The sequence below is a fragment of the Pan paniscus genome, chromosome 4, assembly GCF_029289425.2.
Source record: "Pan paniscus chromosome 4, NHGRI_mPanPan1-v2.0_pri, whole genome shotgun sequence".
NCBI lineage: Eukaryota > Metazoa > Chordata > Mammalia > Primates > Hominidae > Pan > Pan paniscus.
The window spans coordinates 124,280,532-124,296,622 of record NC_073253.2 but is presented as its reverse complement, the minus strand read 5'-3'; the positions used below and the strand labels follow the sequence as shown (position 1 = coordinate 124,296,622).

The following is a 16,091-nucleotide window of genomic DNA, read 5'->3' as shown; positions in this document are numbered from 1 at the left end:
CTATCTGATAAAGAGCATTTGGGAGGTAAGTTTTTGTCAGTCCTTATGTGTCTGAAAATGTCTTTTTTTTTCCACCTATACACTTGAATGGCTGCTTGTAAAGAATTCTAGGTAAGTAGTCATTTTTACGCAGGACTTTGAAGGCATTGCTCTATAATCTTCTGACTTCCAGTATATATATTGAGCAATTATCAGTCTTTCTGATTTCTTATCCTTTGGATGCAACATGGTATTTCTATTTTTTTTCATTTTTGGAATCTTCTATTTGTTTTCAGTAGTCTGTAATATCATGATGACTTTTACTGGGATCAGTCTCATCTATCCATTTCGCTGGGAAATTTTTAGGCTTTTTCAGTCTAACAACTCAGGCCTTATAGTTCTAGATATTTTTGAATTTGAAAACAAAATAATTTTCACACCCCCTTCTTCTCATTCCTTCCTTATTTCTGTTCTTTTTGCCCATTGCTTTTTTCTGTTACATTTATTTGTGTGTTCATCCTTTCATCTTTAGAACTCTTGATTTTCTGAAGATCAGCCCTCCTGGACAGAATCACTGGTTTCCTAATGTTGCCTATCCTATTTTCCTTCTCTTACCTTTCACTTTACTTTTTGAGAGATTTTCCAACAGTTATGTTCTCTGAATATTCCTCTTTTTGTAGTATGTTATTTTTATATTATTGACACTTTTTTGTCCCCATCTTTCAGAATATTAACAATAATAATTTTTTGAAAATTTCTCCTCTCTATCTTGTCAGTTTTCTCCAACATCCTTTTTATCTTTGGTTTGTATTGGTCTCAATCTAATCTAGAATATATTCAGGAGGATTTTTTTCAAATATCTGGAGACTACTGACTATCAGTTTATATTTAAAAGTGCAGACACAAAAACACAAAATAAACAAACAAAATATTAACTAGAATCTCTGTGTCTGAATAATACTTATTTACTAGTTGGTTTCACTGTCCAGGACATTCTGTTGGGGGAATCCATCATGATCAGTGTCTTTCAATTTTTACATGTGGGCTATTCAGATTCCTCAGACAAGAATCTCAAAGATTAAAACAGTCAAGTATTAAAAGAAGTTATATATATTAAAGAGAACATATACATATATGTATATCTATCTATATACATATATACATATTTATAGGGAGGGAGACTTTCTCTTATATCCCCTACTTTTTAAACCTCTGTTCTTCCTGGTATTTTCAGAAGTTCATCTTTTCCAGAGAATACGTCTCAGGACTTCTATCAGGGTGGAAGAAGCAATCCAGGACTACAGTTCCTTCTTAAACAAACTTCCCATAAAGTTTCCTGCTTATAGTTTCACATTTATTTTCTACTCTTTGAGGTACCTGGTACCCAATTTCTGAGGCTTTCTGGGGTTTGGTGGGGGCAAATGAGTTTTCTTCAAGGCTTCACCATAAGCTTCGGCTTCTTGGGTCTGCGGTGTCTGCCACCACACTCAGTCATCACCTCCTTTTCTAAAATTTTGTAGCTGTCATCTCTAGTTCCATTCCTTTTGTCCTAAGGGACTGTGTATCTGTTCAATCTGCCAACTTCTAGACCTGTTATTATTCAATAGACCTGATTAGGTAGCCTGAACAATCTGAGAAAGAAGCTCCCTCAGTCTGGACAGAGTAGCCACACACATATTAGCACTTTTCAGTTCATTTATCAAAACTGTTCTAATCATGTAAAAAAAAATTATATTCTCCAGTCTAAAAGGGATTACAATTAGGAACTGAATAGATTTTTAAAATGTAAGAAAAATTTTACTATGCAATAGTTGCTCACAACCTATGCACAAGAAATGAGTAACAATACTCTTAATATGTCTAAGTCAAATCAACAATCATTTTCAAACTAATAATGAAAGCCTATTTAGGCTACCATTAATACCATTCAGTTTTTCCTAGAAATCAATTAAGTTTAACATTTCTTTTGAATTCTCTTTCTTTTCTTTCTTAAGACTGAGTCTCACTCTGTTGCCCAGGCTGGAGTGCAGAGGTGCAATCAGCTCTCTATAACCCCGAACTTCTGGGATAGAATGATTCAACTGCCTCAGCCTCCTGAGTAGCTGGTACTACAGGTGCATGCCACCACACCTGGCTATTTTTTTTAATTTTTTTGTAGATATGAGGTCTCACTGTGTTGCCTAGGCTGGTCTCAAACACTTGGCCTCAAGTAATCCTCCTGCCTTGGCCTCCAAAGTGTGTGATTACAGGTGTGAGTAGTCACTGTGCCAGGCCCTTCTTTTGAATTCTCAGGCAGTTTTATTATTGTTATTGCTGTTGTTTACTTAAAATAAAGCTTATTTACTTGATTTTATTTTGTATCTTAGTCCAAACCTGCAGTGCCTTCAAGAGTTCCTGTTTGTCACATGATTCAATTACCCTGACCAAAATCAGGAGAACCAGCAACAGGTGCTTAAATTGCAGGTATACCTGGATTATGCTTAGGATTTAATAATTTACACAGGAATATAGAGAACTGTTTTCAAGTACATTAAAACACTTTTTAAATCCAAAAGAATCAGTAGAAACTATTTAAACTAATTTCTTCATTTTAGATATCAGAAATTTGAGGATCAGAGAAGCTAACGAAGATCTTGCCCAAAAAATCAAGTATCAAGTATCATACACTGAGCAATGAGACTGGATCAAGGTGTTTGGATACTCCCATGCCCTTTGTACTACCAAACTTTAAGAAAATCTTGTCAAATGGGACAAATGCCAAATGAACACAATGACTTTTCAAGTAAAAGTTAAGATAATTAACTTTCCATCCAAGTTGGAAAGTTCTAGCCTCTGAGATCCTTACATCTTCTTGCAAGCATGCATTCTCAGACGGTTGGTCACTACACATGGTAGAAATTTGCCCAACACTGTTGCTTTGCAAATTTGTCGCATTCATTTTAGCCTTCAAAAGAATTGGATCATACCTGTTGTTCCAGAGGTAAAAATGTAAAGACAAGTAGACTTGAGGAGTGAGACAACATGGTGGCTGCGTGGCACGGGCTCATCAGGTGAGGTGCTCAGTTTTTCTTTGAGTGAAATTACACCTTGTGGAACAGAATCTTTCATCCCCCAAACACTGATATTTTCTGAGAGGCTTGGAAGGATTTCTTCTACCGTTCCAAGCAAATCTAAAAGCCAAAGGGTTGGGAAGAGTTAAGCAAACCTTAAATCTCAAACAATTCACTTTGGAGTTGCTTTTGTGTATTGAAACAGGGATAAAATGTAAATAAAATGCTGATTTCCTTCTTATGTTGGATAAGTAATATCACAGTCATTTTATGGTTCCGTTTCAACAGGACCAACTGAAAGGGAAATTTAGTTATCACCTGACAGACCAATGCAAGCAGTCCAATTCAGACTGAATTTAAGAGACTCCATTATTCAAATTATGGGTTTCCCTCTGCCAATTTTTAAATAAAACTATTTAAAACTCTGTCTGAATCTAAATTCAGGATACTGCACTAAACATTTTCCTTGAAGTACAACTCAGTAGCTAGTTATTCCAAAAGCTGTCTGCAGGTTACTCTTCAGTTCCACTGTAATGCAAAACATTTGGGAGAATCCCCGACTGCTCTGAAATCACAAGATTGTTGTGGTTTAGAAATCATTCCAAAGCCAGAAGTTAAGTGAGTGGGGACTCCAAAATGGGGGAGGGTGGGAGAGAGAGGTGAAGATTGAGAAATTACCTATTGGGTACAATGTTTACAATTCACAGTTTGGGTGATTGGCAATTTAAGGTTCAGAAAGAAAAAGGGACAAGTTTCTTAGGAAGGATCTGCTACAAGGATAACAAAGGAGCAACTGGTGAGGTGAGACTATGTTGAGTTAATCTGTGAAACTTAACCAGACCTTCCTGATTTGCCCAGTAACCCAGGAAAAAAATATCATCTGTTCAAGAGAGGAGTAGTGGTGAAAACAAGAGAGACAGAAGGTGGGACTGGGTCCTTGATGAGGAAATAATTAAGCACTGAGGTAACCAACACTCTGTGGGATACAAAAGAAACAATGTCATCATTCCTATACAGTCTTTTGTGTAAGCAAGTGAAGCATCATCATTTTTTTCTCCAGAGTAGACAGGCATACAATTATTTATATTATTTAAATTCTTTTTAAATTCACCACTCCCTTACTTTAGCATGGATCTCTGACATGAAGTTCAACTTTTATATTCTACATGGCAACTCTGATTTTACTTCCTTATTTCTATAATATGCTATACATTTAGAAGGTTCAAGGGATTTCTGAGTGCTATATAGGTTATCTTAAAATCTATATTAACGTCCTTGGGGATATTAAACAATAGTACCCCACTGGCCTTTTGGAGTTAATGCAAGGGAAGTCCAACATTACTGGCAACTACCAGAAGCTAAGAGACAAGAAAAAATTCTTGGATCCTTCTGAGGGAGCATGGCTCTGCTGGCAGCTTTATTTTGGATGTCTAGCCCCCAGAACTGTGAGAAAATAAATTTCGCTTGTTTTAAGCCACCAAGTTTGTGGTACTTCATTATAGCAGCCTTAGGAAACTCATACATCAAGCTCACAAGTTGGTGGATGGTAGAATTAGTAATCTAACCATAGACTAACTCTAAAACTATAAAATTACCTCATAAAAGAAATAAATGGCAAAAAAGAAAAAATAATGGTGCTAAATGTAAAATAGATACAGATCGGCCAGGCCCAGTGGCTCATGCCTGTAATTCCAGCACTTTGGGAGGCCGAAGCAGGTGGATCACCTGAGGTCAGGAGTTCGAGACCAGCCTGGCCAACATGGTGAAACCCCGTCTCTACTAAGAATACAAAAAAAATAGCCAGGTATGGTGGTGGGTGCCTGTAATCTCATCTACTCAGGAGGCTGAGGCAGGAGAATTGCTTGAACCCAGGAGGCGGAGGTGGCAGTGAGCCGAGATCACGCCATTGTACTCCAGCCTGGGCAAGAAGAGCAAAACTCTGTCTCAAAAAAAAAAAAAAAAAAAAAAAAAAAAACCCAGATCAGAATGCTCAAGTTCTGTACATGAAAATGTGGACCTTTACACCTAAAGCAATTATATTTTTTCTAATTTTTTCAGGAAAAATTTTAAAATAATCACAAGATATATTCTGCTTTGAGTTTGAATTCAGAGTTCTGCATTAAACATTTCCCTGGAAACATAAATCAGTATCTGGTTCCCTCAAAAGGCCAACTATCAGTCATTGGGTTAGTTCTACTACAATGCAATACATTGGGGGAAAACTCTTGATTTACTTTCATGAAATCTATAACCCAGATTGATCACAAAGCAGCAGCAAGAGAAATATGTCAAGTGGGACTAAGCAGTTTATAAATAAAACCTGTATGAAAATAGAAGGCAACACAGAAATTATAATGAAGTTGATATGTGGTGGAAAGTGGGGTTCATAGCCTTAAGATGTCTTATTAATTTTTATTTCTATAACAAATCTAAGTAAAATGTAAGAATCCAGGGAAAATGCCTAGCTCTACTTAACACACACACATCATGCTGCTGTATATAGATTGCTTTGGCAAAATGTGAAAAACCACCAAGGATGATAGGAGGAGTGACAAGTTAGAAACATGAAAAACTGGATAAGCAAAGGATCTAGACTTTCTTTTTTAATGTTAGTTCCAGATTTTGTTGTAATGACTCTTTCTCAGGTTTTGAACTTGTAAGTGCAAATCTCTGAACTGACTCATTACTTTAATTTCAAAGTCTCTCATTTGGAATAAGAAATTCCCAGCACAAACTTTTATATGTTCTTAATGATATGTATGTCTAAATTGGGGAAATAAGTGCCAAGAAAGTTAAAATATGAATAAGTGTGGCTCCAAATCATTGTTGGAATTCTAGAGCCCAAAGAAACTGAGTATTTACCAAGAGTGATAATTTTTACAGCAAGAAAAAAGAAAGTGAGAAGGTTCCTAGGAATCAGAGGAGATACAATGTCATTTCTTTCATAAGTTAAAATTAATTTTATTTAGGTGAGATGCTTAGAATTCTCAAATAGAATTTAGTGTAACAAAATTATTTCTTCAATAGTGGTAGGAAATGTGGGTGAGGATAGAGAAAGTTAAAATAAAAGAGTCATGTAGGGGATAAAGAAGAGTCATGTAGGGGATAAAGAATCATTATCACTGCCAGTCTTTCTTAATAAAATGAATCTTGGCCAGGCGCAGTGGCTCATGCCTGTAATCCCAGCACCTTGGGAGGCTGAAGCAACTGGATCACCTGAGGTCAGGAGTTAAAGAAGAGCCTGGCCAACATGGTGAAACCCTGTCTCTACTAAAAATACAAAAATTAGCTGGGTGTGGTGGCAGGCACCTGTAATCCCAGCTACTCGGGAGACTGAGGCAGGTGAATCGCTTGAGCCTGGGAGGCGGAGGTTGCAGTGAGCCAAGATCACGCCACTGCACTCCAGCTTAGGGGACAGAGTGAGACTCCATCTTAACAAAAAAAAAAAAAAAGAAAGAAAGAAAAAAACTCTTTTCATGTCCTTTAACAGTAAATTCTGAATATTGTCTTGACACAAAATAGCATTTGTTTAAATACTTTAAGGAAATGACTTTATCTCATGAGGATTTATGCTTCACTGCATTACCATTGATACCTGTAGAATTATAAGCATCTCAAAAGAATGATGTGTGTTCTCCTCCATCCTTCTGCTCACTCTACCTGGCCGCATACCATTAGGTGCTAGATAGATAACTGGTTACAGAAACTGAAATTTGTACCATTTTGATCGTAAACTACTGCAGGAAAATGAGACAACTGGATTTTTTTTTCTTTCTTTTTTTTTTTTTTTGAGATGGAGACTCACTCTGTCCTGCAAGCTAGAGTGCAGTGGCCCAAACTCGGCTCACTACAACCTCCGCCACCCAAGTTCAAGTGATTCTCCTACCTCAGCCTCCCAAGTAGCTGGGATTACAGATGCCCGCCACCACACCTAACTAATTTTTGTATTTTTAGTAGAGACGGGGTTTTTACCATGTTGGCCAGGCTGGTCTTGAGCTCCTGACCTCAGGTGATCCACCCACCTTGGCCTCCCAAAGTGCTGGGATTATAGACATGAGCCACCACGCCCAGCCAGACAGCTGGATTTTCTATGACCTTTAACAAAGTCTACATTGTAGGCTTAATTTCTGTTTTCAAAGAAGCATGTTCATTCAAAAATTACATATTTTTTTCCTCCCACATGCAATGTACTTCATTAGGTGGGGTTGCAAGTACAAAAATGTTAATTATAATCCCTGCCTAAAATCCTTTAGCATTTATTTTACAAATTGATTTCTTGTTTCTTCATCAACATTAGATCTTATTCACATTTTTGAGACTGCAAAATATATGGGTAAAAATTTTATGTATCCCTCTAATATGCCATTAGTATGAGTTATATTATTTATGCTGCACTAAAAACTACATTATTCTACATAAAACAAGCTAATACTTTCAAAGATATGGGATGGGAATTGATTGATTATAGTTGTTAATACATTGGTAAGCATTTCAACTTTAAATTTTATGCACTAATAAACCTAATATGATATTCAGCTACAAATGGTTAACTTTAGCTTTCCATACTGCAAAGCAACATTAGAATTCAAAGCGAAATTAGAGATCTTGCCACATCCTTATAGTTACCATCCTACTATGTAGAGCAGTTCAACGGGCTTTTCACATAATGCACAGGTAGCTCTGGTTTCTAAGAAAATTGATGATTAAATAGGCAAAATTATTGCCCAAGAATGGGTTCCAACATACACTGTGGACCCCACTGGCTTAAAAACAAAAACATATGGTTTCAGCAAAACACTGGAATTCTGGATTGATTCCCTAGAGTATAGGATTTTCAGCCAGAGAATCTGGATTCAAACACTGCTTCTGACACTTGCTAGTTGTGTGACCTTGGACAAGTCACTTCATTTCTCTGAGTCTCCCTCTCCTCTTTTGAAAAATGACTCCATACAACTTATACAGTTGTTGAGATAATTAAATGGTCTATATAAACCATTCATTGTGGTGCCTGACCCAGAATCAGTCCTCCTTAAATGGTGTTTGCTGTGGTGGTTGTTGTTATTACTACTACTGTTGGTTGTGATGATGATGATGATGATGATGATGATGAGGACATACAATGAGCTCAAGCTCATTAAATAGAAGGTTGAAGACTGAAAAGAGGAGATGACAGACCCAGGAAGGGAGAGCAACAGATTGGGAATCCAGGTCCTTACATGGGAGAAGTGCTTCTAGTGATTCTGGCCTGTTTTGTTTCCAAGTCAGACCATGCCCTTCCTCTTCCCACCCAAAAGGGCATAACCAGGCAGGGTGAGTTGAAGCTTCATTCCTCACTTAACATAGCAAAGTTCTCGAGGAGTGAAATACAAAACTCATGAATAACAGAAGCACAAGTCTTTCTATTGCAATAACATATTTTTTCCTGACATGATTTAACTGCCCTGAATATATGCACACAAGTTTCTAAGTGGGTTTATGTGTTTTCACTCTCAGTTGTTCCCACATTTTTGAGGTGAGCAGATTGAATATTATTATAACATAATAACACAATTTATACATTATATTATTATAACCAAAATTATACAAAAAAGAAAAAGTCGAACACTTCATTTGATGTTATTTCTAACACATCTCCTGTTGCCAATGAATAATTATTACTGAAATGGCACAAGAAGGCATGTTGCACCTGGCTTGCTATTTTTCAGTAAGAAAGTGGTGAAATTAGAAGAGTAAATGCAGACCAAAGCAATCTACAGACAGACTCATTAGTAGGTAAATGATATATATATATTTTTAAAAGGCAGTGAATACTAAGGTAGTATTTCTGCAAGACTCAGACCCCATCAGGGTTATCTCCCTCATGACCTCTTTGGTATTAACAGTAGAAGAACCTTCTTCTTTTTGGCCAGAGAAGAGCTAACGACCTCACTCCAAACTTGTGTCTGAGAGCATTCCAACCTTGGCCACTGAGGGTTGGGAAGTAGTTATGGATGTACTGCTACTGGAGAGGACAAGAAAGCTGTTTAAAGCCAACTCACTAAGGTTGCGTAACACACTACGTGGGTTTCCCTCCATACAACAAATCTCAAAGGAAGAGACCTGAGCAAAAGTGACTTCTTACTATGGGTGGCTGTCTCTGCCATTATGCAGTTAAAAATAATGATTGCATCCATTTGTTGAATATACTTTATGATCCTGGTATTCTGTTGGGTTCTTTACATTTAATTCACACAAGACTGAATGATAATCATTGATCAAACCTAAGTGATATAGCCTACTACACACCTAGGCTGTATGATATATAGCCTATCGCTCCTAGGCTACAAACCTGTACACCATGTTACTGTACTGAAAACATTGCAGGCAATTCTAACACAGTAATATGTGTTTGTGTATTTAAATATATTTAAACTTAGAAAAGGTACAATAGAGTATTACAATCTTATGGGACCATCATCATGTATGCATTCTATTATTGGCTTTATAATGATTTTGCCTTCTATTTTTTAGTTATACCTCCTAGAACTATGTATTCAGGCATTTCCATGTAGCTTCAAATAATAGTGTAGTTTCTTTGAAATAGAACCTTAAACACATTGTTTTGGTACATTTTAGAAAAATTCTATTTTTCATAAGTTATACAGAAGCAATTCCAAACAGGTTTCATAGGCCACGCCAGATAATGTGCACTGTGATAAGTGAAGTTTCTATCATGGCTGGTATCTGATAACTGTCTTTAGGAATAAGCCAAAGGAAAAGATTTCAGCTAAACCACCAGGCAAATGTTACTCTTGTTATTGTCACTAACAAAAATAATAGTTGCCATGTACTCAAGGCTAACTAAAAGGCACTCTCAGCGGTTTTGGGAGACAGGTAAAGTGCTATATTTTAGAAACTGAAATGGTAAACAATTAAGTAACTTTTTTAAGGTAACACAGCTTAGTAGGTTGCAGAGCAGACTCAAAACGTGGTCTCTATACTATATAGTCCAATGTTTCTGAGACTGTCAATTCCACTTTGATGTAACTGAAAAAATACACATTCAGGCTATACAAAATATGAAAATAAAAGTTACCAATATTAAGACACCAAGTTTTTTATACACAGATAAGAAAAATGTTAAAATTTTTATAATACTATTATTTCCTTCCCACACAGTCTGAAGACTCAAAAATACTTGCAGAAGTCTTATATCTGTGTATTTTTGGATTAGAACATATATCAAATGGCATCCCAAATTTCTCTGGGAAACTTATTGAAAATTAAAGTGTTTGAGATTAAACCTCAACTTTTCCCCCAATTTTTCATCTCTGATATTGCTAATATTATCTGCTGCCAAGATTATCATCTACTGATCTATGCTCTTCTCTTTACTTAGAACAAACAGAACAATGTTGGGGTGCTTTTATATCATTTAAAATTTGTATGCTATTATCTCTATATCCTTTGGCATGTTTAGTCATAATTATAATGCTGCTGATGATAAATAAGAATACTTGCCATTTTAAAGTACTTCATAGATTACAAAATGTTTATATACATTATTTTTGGTGATCAACACTTACAGCCATGATAGGTAAATATTAACCTTATTTTAAGGATGAGGGAAGCCTGCTTATAGTGGGCAAATACTCTACTCAAGCTCATACATCTAGGCAAGGTGGCATGGGAACTAGAGTTCAGATTTTCTGATGCTAAATCATAAAAGCCTGAAGGGCTTACCTTTGTCTTTTTCCTCCTTTCTCCTCCTGCTCATTCCCTCATCTCCATCTTCTCCCTTTCCCTCTCCTTTTCTCCCTTGTTCCCCCACCCCTTTCCTTTTCTCTCTCACCTTTTCTCTATCCATCTACTTTGAGTACCTTTTCCACTGACCTCACCTGCCTCAGGTGCTCTATGTGTCTTTACAGTGACTCCCTCCAATCATAAAGCTCTCTTTGCCAATTCACAAACAGATGTTGATGCAGCCTCAAGGAATAGTTCAAGAACTAGGTTGTAAACTCTTGAACTGAGGAAATTTGTTTTGTTCACTGCTAAATTTTCAGGACTTAGCACAAAGGAGATATTCAACAAGTATTTATTATCTGGATGAATGAGTGAATGAATGGCATAATAAAAACTATGATACACATGAACAGTTGCTAACTTTTAATTTACTTTGCATATTTTTGCAAAAAGTTGTCCACTCTCTACTGTTCATTTGGTAACTGGTTTTGAGGGTGGTGATATGGTTGGGATTTCCTGGTTGTGTTGATGTCAATGTTACTAATCATCACTCCCAAAAGGTACAAAGCACTTTAGACATAGTAGGCACCCACAAGGCTTCAGATTTACTTGCATATGGTATATATTTTATTCTCCATCCTTTCTTAATACACCACATATTAAATCATTATACTTATAAATAGAGACCTTTAAAAAACTATTCAATTACCCTGAACTCTTTCAATTTAGATTTGATAGTATTTTGTTGTTCAACATATTTTGAAGCATTTCAGATTTCTCTTCGTAAGAAGTAAAAATCCTGTGTCTTCTCTATAAACACAAAATAATGCATGCAGCCTTGCACTGTTAGTTTTCATAAACTGTTACACTGAAACGGTGCAGGGCAAATGTTCTTGTTAACAATCAAGCCATTATAATTCTCCAAATGACTTTCAACCATAAAGGCAATTGTTTTTTAAAGACTAAGAAAAAGAGTCAGAGGAAAAATAAATGCCCTTTTGGATTTTTTGTTTTGTTTTGTTTTGTTTTGTTTGAGACGGAGTTTCATTCTTGTTGCCTAGGCTGGAGTGCAATGGCACGATCTCAGCTCACTGCAAACTCCGCCTCCCAGGTTCAAGCAATTCTCCTGCCTCAGCCTCCTGAGTAGCTGGGATTATAGGCACGCACCACCAAACCTGGCTGATTTTGATTTTGTATTTTTAGTAGAGATGGGCTTTCACCATGTTGGTCAGACTGGTCTTGAACTCCTGACCTCAGGTGATCCACCTGCCTTGGCCTCTGAAAGTTCTGGGATTACAGGCATGAGCCACCGCGCTGGCCCCCTTTAACTTTTATAGAAAGTGTTATGTATGCCGATAGATAAAATACATAGCTCATGTGAACTTTTATTATCTTACCTACATACTATGATATCCATACATGATATCTGTTTTACTTTTCAGGACATTTCTAAATTTCTACTTGTATTTAGTAGAATAGACTGTTTGGCTTTTTGTTTTTTTTTTCTTTTTCATTCCTAGACTCAGCTAGATCAACAATTACTTCTGTTACAAAAGAAAATAATTGATTTTAATAGGAAGTTTAAATGGCTTCATGGTTCAGTAGCTAGAAAAGGCAGTGTTCTAAGCACTGATAATGCGTGGTTTCTTCTTTACTGGCCATGGAGGCACTGACTCTGGGGTTTTTATTTATAATATCTGTTGAACATGTATTTACTGAAAGGGAATGATGCTTGAATACTGTCAGGAGCAAAAATAATGTAAAGAAAGGATATGCCTCCTTACAGAAGTGGCAAGTCTGAATGTGAGAAATACACATCATGATATCAGGTAAACATGGGCTCAAATCCTAACTCTGTCATTAACTTACTGCTAACACATAGTAATGATAATGATATTTTGGTCAATGAGGGACTGCATATACAACAGTAGTCCCATAAGATCATACCACTATGTTTTTACTGTACCATTTCTGTTTTCACTTAAAAATACTTACCACCATTGTGTTCCAATTGCCTACGATATTCAGTACAGTAATATCCTGTACAAGTTTGTAGCCTAGGAGCAATAACCCATACCACAGCGCCTAGGTGTGTAGTAAACTATGTCATCTAGGTTCGTGTAGGTACACTCTATGATGTTCACACAACAACAAAATCACCTAACACATTTCTTTTGTTTGTTTGTTTGTTTGCTTTTGTTTTTTGGAGTCTCACTCTATTCCCCAGACTGGAGTGTAGTTGCACGATCTCAGCTCACTGTAATCTCTGCCTCCTGTGTTCAAATGATTCTCCTGCCTCAGCTTCCCAAGTAGCTGGGATTACCAGTGTCTGCCACCACACATGGCTAATTTTTGTATTTTTAGTAGAGATGGGGTTTTGCCATGTTGGCCAGGCTGGTCTCAAACTCCTGACCTCAGGTGATCTGCCTGCCTCAGCCTCCCAAAGTGCTGGGATTACAGGCGTGAGCCACCACGCCTGGCCCGTCTAACACATTTCTAAGAAAAGTACCCTTGTCATTAAGTGATTCATGACTGTATATACTAGCTAACATCAAATAAGGTTGTAGCTGCAAAATCCAAATGAGATCCCTTATTAAAAGCCACAGGATTACTCTATAATCATAATAGCAATCATTTAAATACAATTAAGATCTACTTAGTACATACCAGGCACTCAGCTAGCCACTTTACAAAAGATGTGTCATTTAATCCTCAGAATTATACTGTGAATCAGATGGTATCATCACCATTTCACAACTAAGTTCAGTGAGATCCAGGGTAACTGATGATATTATCTTTAACCATACAGCTAGGAAGTGGCAGACCATACATGGAATTTGGGTCTGTCTGGCTTACCTCCGTCTGAACCACATGATTCATCTTTCTACCTCAATATACTCTCCCTGGGGGTATAATGATTTAACAGTACACCATCAGAAACATCCAATGAGAATCCAAGAAATCTGAAATTTAATGCGCTAAAAACAGTATGTTTATATTGTTCACAAATGAGACTCCAGATGCCAACAACACAGTATTTTAAGTATAAAAGTGACTATGATCTAAGCTACATTTTATTACAAAATCTGTTAATCAAAATAGAATTTTTCCATCTTTGGAAAACATATATCTCATTTATATTTGAAGGTATGCCAGAAAGAATGGGTGACTTCTCCAGCGACCTACTTACCGAGCCAATCAACTAAATAGTCTTGGCTTAAAACTTCAGTATCCCAAAGTGGCTTTTTTAAATACAAAAAACTGACTGTTGGTGTTAAAAACAAAAATAAGAAAACAATGCAATTAGTTATTGGCAAGCAAAGTAAAAGCTGGCACAAGTAAAACTGCAAAATTAATTGGTCCTAGTTAAACAACAATTCGGTCAACAGAAAAGTCTGAATGCTCTATCTTGAGAAGTAGCCAGTCCTACGTACTTTAAGATGAATCTCTCAGGAAACCGGCTTTGGAATGTTTCCATTTTTTCAGGGACACTGTGGCCCTCTTGGTTGGCCCTTGTAAACAGAACTTATGGCTTTATCAATTATTAGCAAAACTTGGAGTTTACATTTGCTCCTAGACCCTTTCCTCCTGTAGTGAAAACAAGATTAAAATGAGTGCTCAAAAGTAAACCTTTGTGTTTTTATTGTTCCAAGATAGCTGAATAGGAACAGCACCAGTCTATAGCTCCTAGCGTGAGCGACACAGAAGACAGGTGATTTCTGCATTTCCAACTGAGGTACCGGATTCATCTCACTTGGACTTGCTGGACAGTGGGTGCAACCCACAGAGTGTGAGCAAAGCAGGGCAGGGCATCGCCTCACCTGGGAAGCACAAGGGGTCAGGGAATTCCGTTTCCCAGCCAAGGGAAGCTGTGACAGACGGTACCTGGAAACTCGGGATACTCTCACTCTAATACTGCACTTTTCCAATGGTCTTAGCAAACAGCACACCAGGAAACTATATCCCGTGCCTGGCTCGGCGGGTCCCACACCCACGAAGCCTTGCTCACTGCTATCACAGCAGTCCGAGATTGAACTGCGAGGTGGCAGCAAGGCTAGGGGAGGGGAGTCCACCACTGCTGAGGCTTCACTAGGTAAACAAAGCAGCGCGGAAGATCGAACTGGGTGGAGCCCACCACAGCTCAAACAGGGCTGTGTGCCTCTGTAGACTCCACCTCTGGGGGCAGGGCATAGCTGAATAAAAGGCAGCAGACACTTCTGCAGACTTAAACATCCCCATCTGACAGCTCTGAAGAGAGCAGTGGTTCTCCCAGCAGGGAGTTTGAAATCTGAGAACCGACAGACTGCCTCCTCAAGTGGGTCCCTGACCCACGAGTAGCCTAACTGGGAGACATCTCCCAGTAGGGTCCAACTGACACCTCATACAACCAGGTGCCCCTCTGAGACGAAGCTTCCAGAGGAAGGATCAGGCAGCAACATTTGCTGTTCTGCAGCCTCCGCTGGTGATACCCAGGCAAACGGGGTCTGGAGTGGACCTCCAGCAAACTACAACAGACCTGCAGCTGAGGGTCCTGACTGTTAGAAGGAAAACTAATAAACAGAAAGGAATAGCATCAACACCAACAAAAAGGACATCCACATGAAAACGCCATCTGTAGGTCACCATCATCAAAGACCAAGGGTAAATAAAACCACAAAGATAGGAAACCAGAGCAGAAAAGCTGAAAATTCTAAAAATCAGAGTGCCTCTTCTCCTTCAAAGGATCGCAGCTACTTGCCAGCAATGGAACAAAACTGGATGAAGAATGAATTTGATGAGGTGACAGAAGCAGGCTTCAGAAGACCGGTAATAACAAACTTCTCCGAGCTAAAGGGGGATGTTCGAAACCATCACAAAGAAGCTAAAAACCTTGAAAAAAGATTAGATGAATGGCTAATTAGAATAAACAGCATAGGGAAGACCTTAAATGACATGATGGAGCTGAAAACCATGGCACGAGAACTGCATGATGCAAGCATAAGCTTCAGTAGCCAATTTGATTAAGTGGAAGAAAGGGTATCAGTGATTGAAGATCAAATGAATGAAATGAAATGAAACGAGAAGAGAAGGTTAGAGAAAAAAGAGTAAAAAGAAAAAACAAAGCCTCGAAGAAATATGGGACTATGTGAAAAGACCAAATCTACATTTGATTGGTGTACATGAAAGTGATGGGGAGAATGGAACCAAGTTGGAAAACACTTTTCAGGATATTATCCAGGAGAACTTACCCTACCTAGCAAGGCAGACCAACATTCAAATTCAGGAAATACAGACAATGCCACAAAGATACTTCGCGAGAAGAGCAACCCCAAGACACATAATTGTCAGATTCACCAAAGC

General features: G+C 37.8%; 1 protein-coding gene across 7 annotated transcripts in view; it reads right to left on the bottom strand.

The window, feature by feature from the left end:
- The window catches only part of SLC27A6 (solute carrier family 27 member 6), a 69,041-nt gene that overhangs the window by 45,311 nt on the left and 7,639 nt on the right, over positions 1–16,091 (bottom strand). For all 7 annotated transcript variants that reach the window (XM_008952026.4, XM_034960447.2, XM_008952027.3 and 4 more), the window contains exon 3: positions 2,946–3,149. In XM_008952026.4, the coding sequence (XP_008950274.3) occupies positions 2,946–3,149 (204 nt within the window). The remainder of the gene's footprint in view (positions 1–2,945; positions 3,150–16,091) is intronic.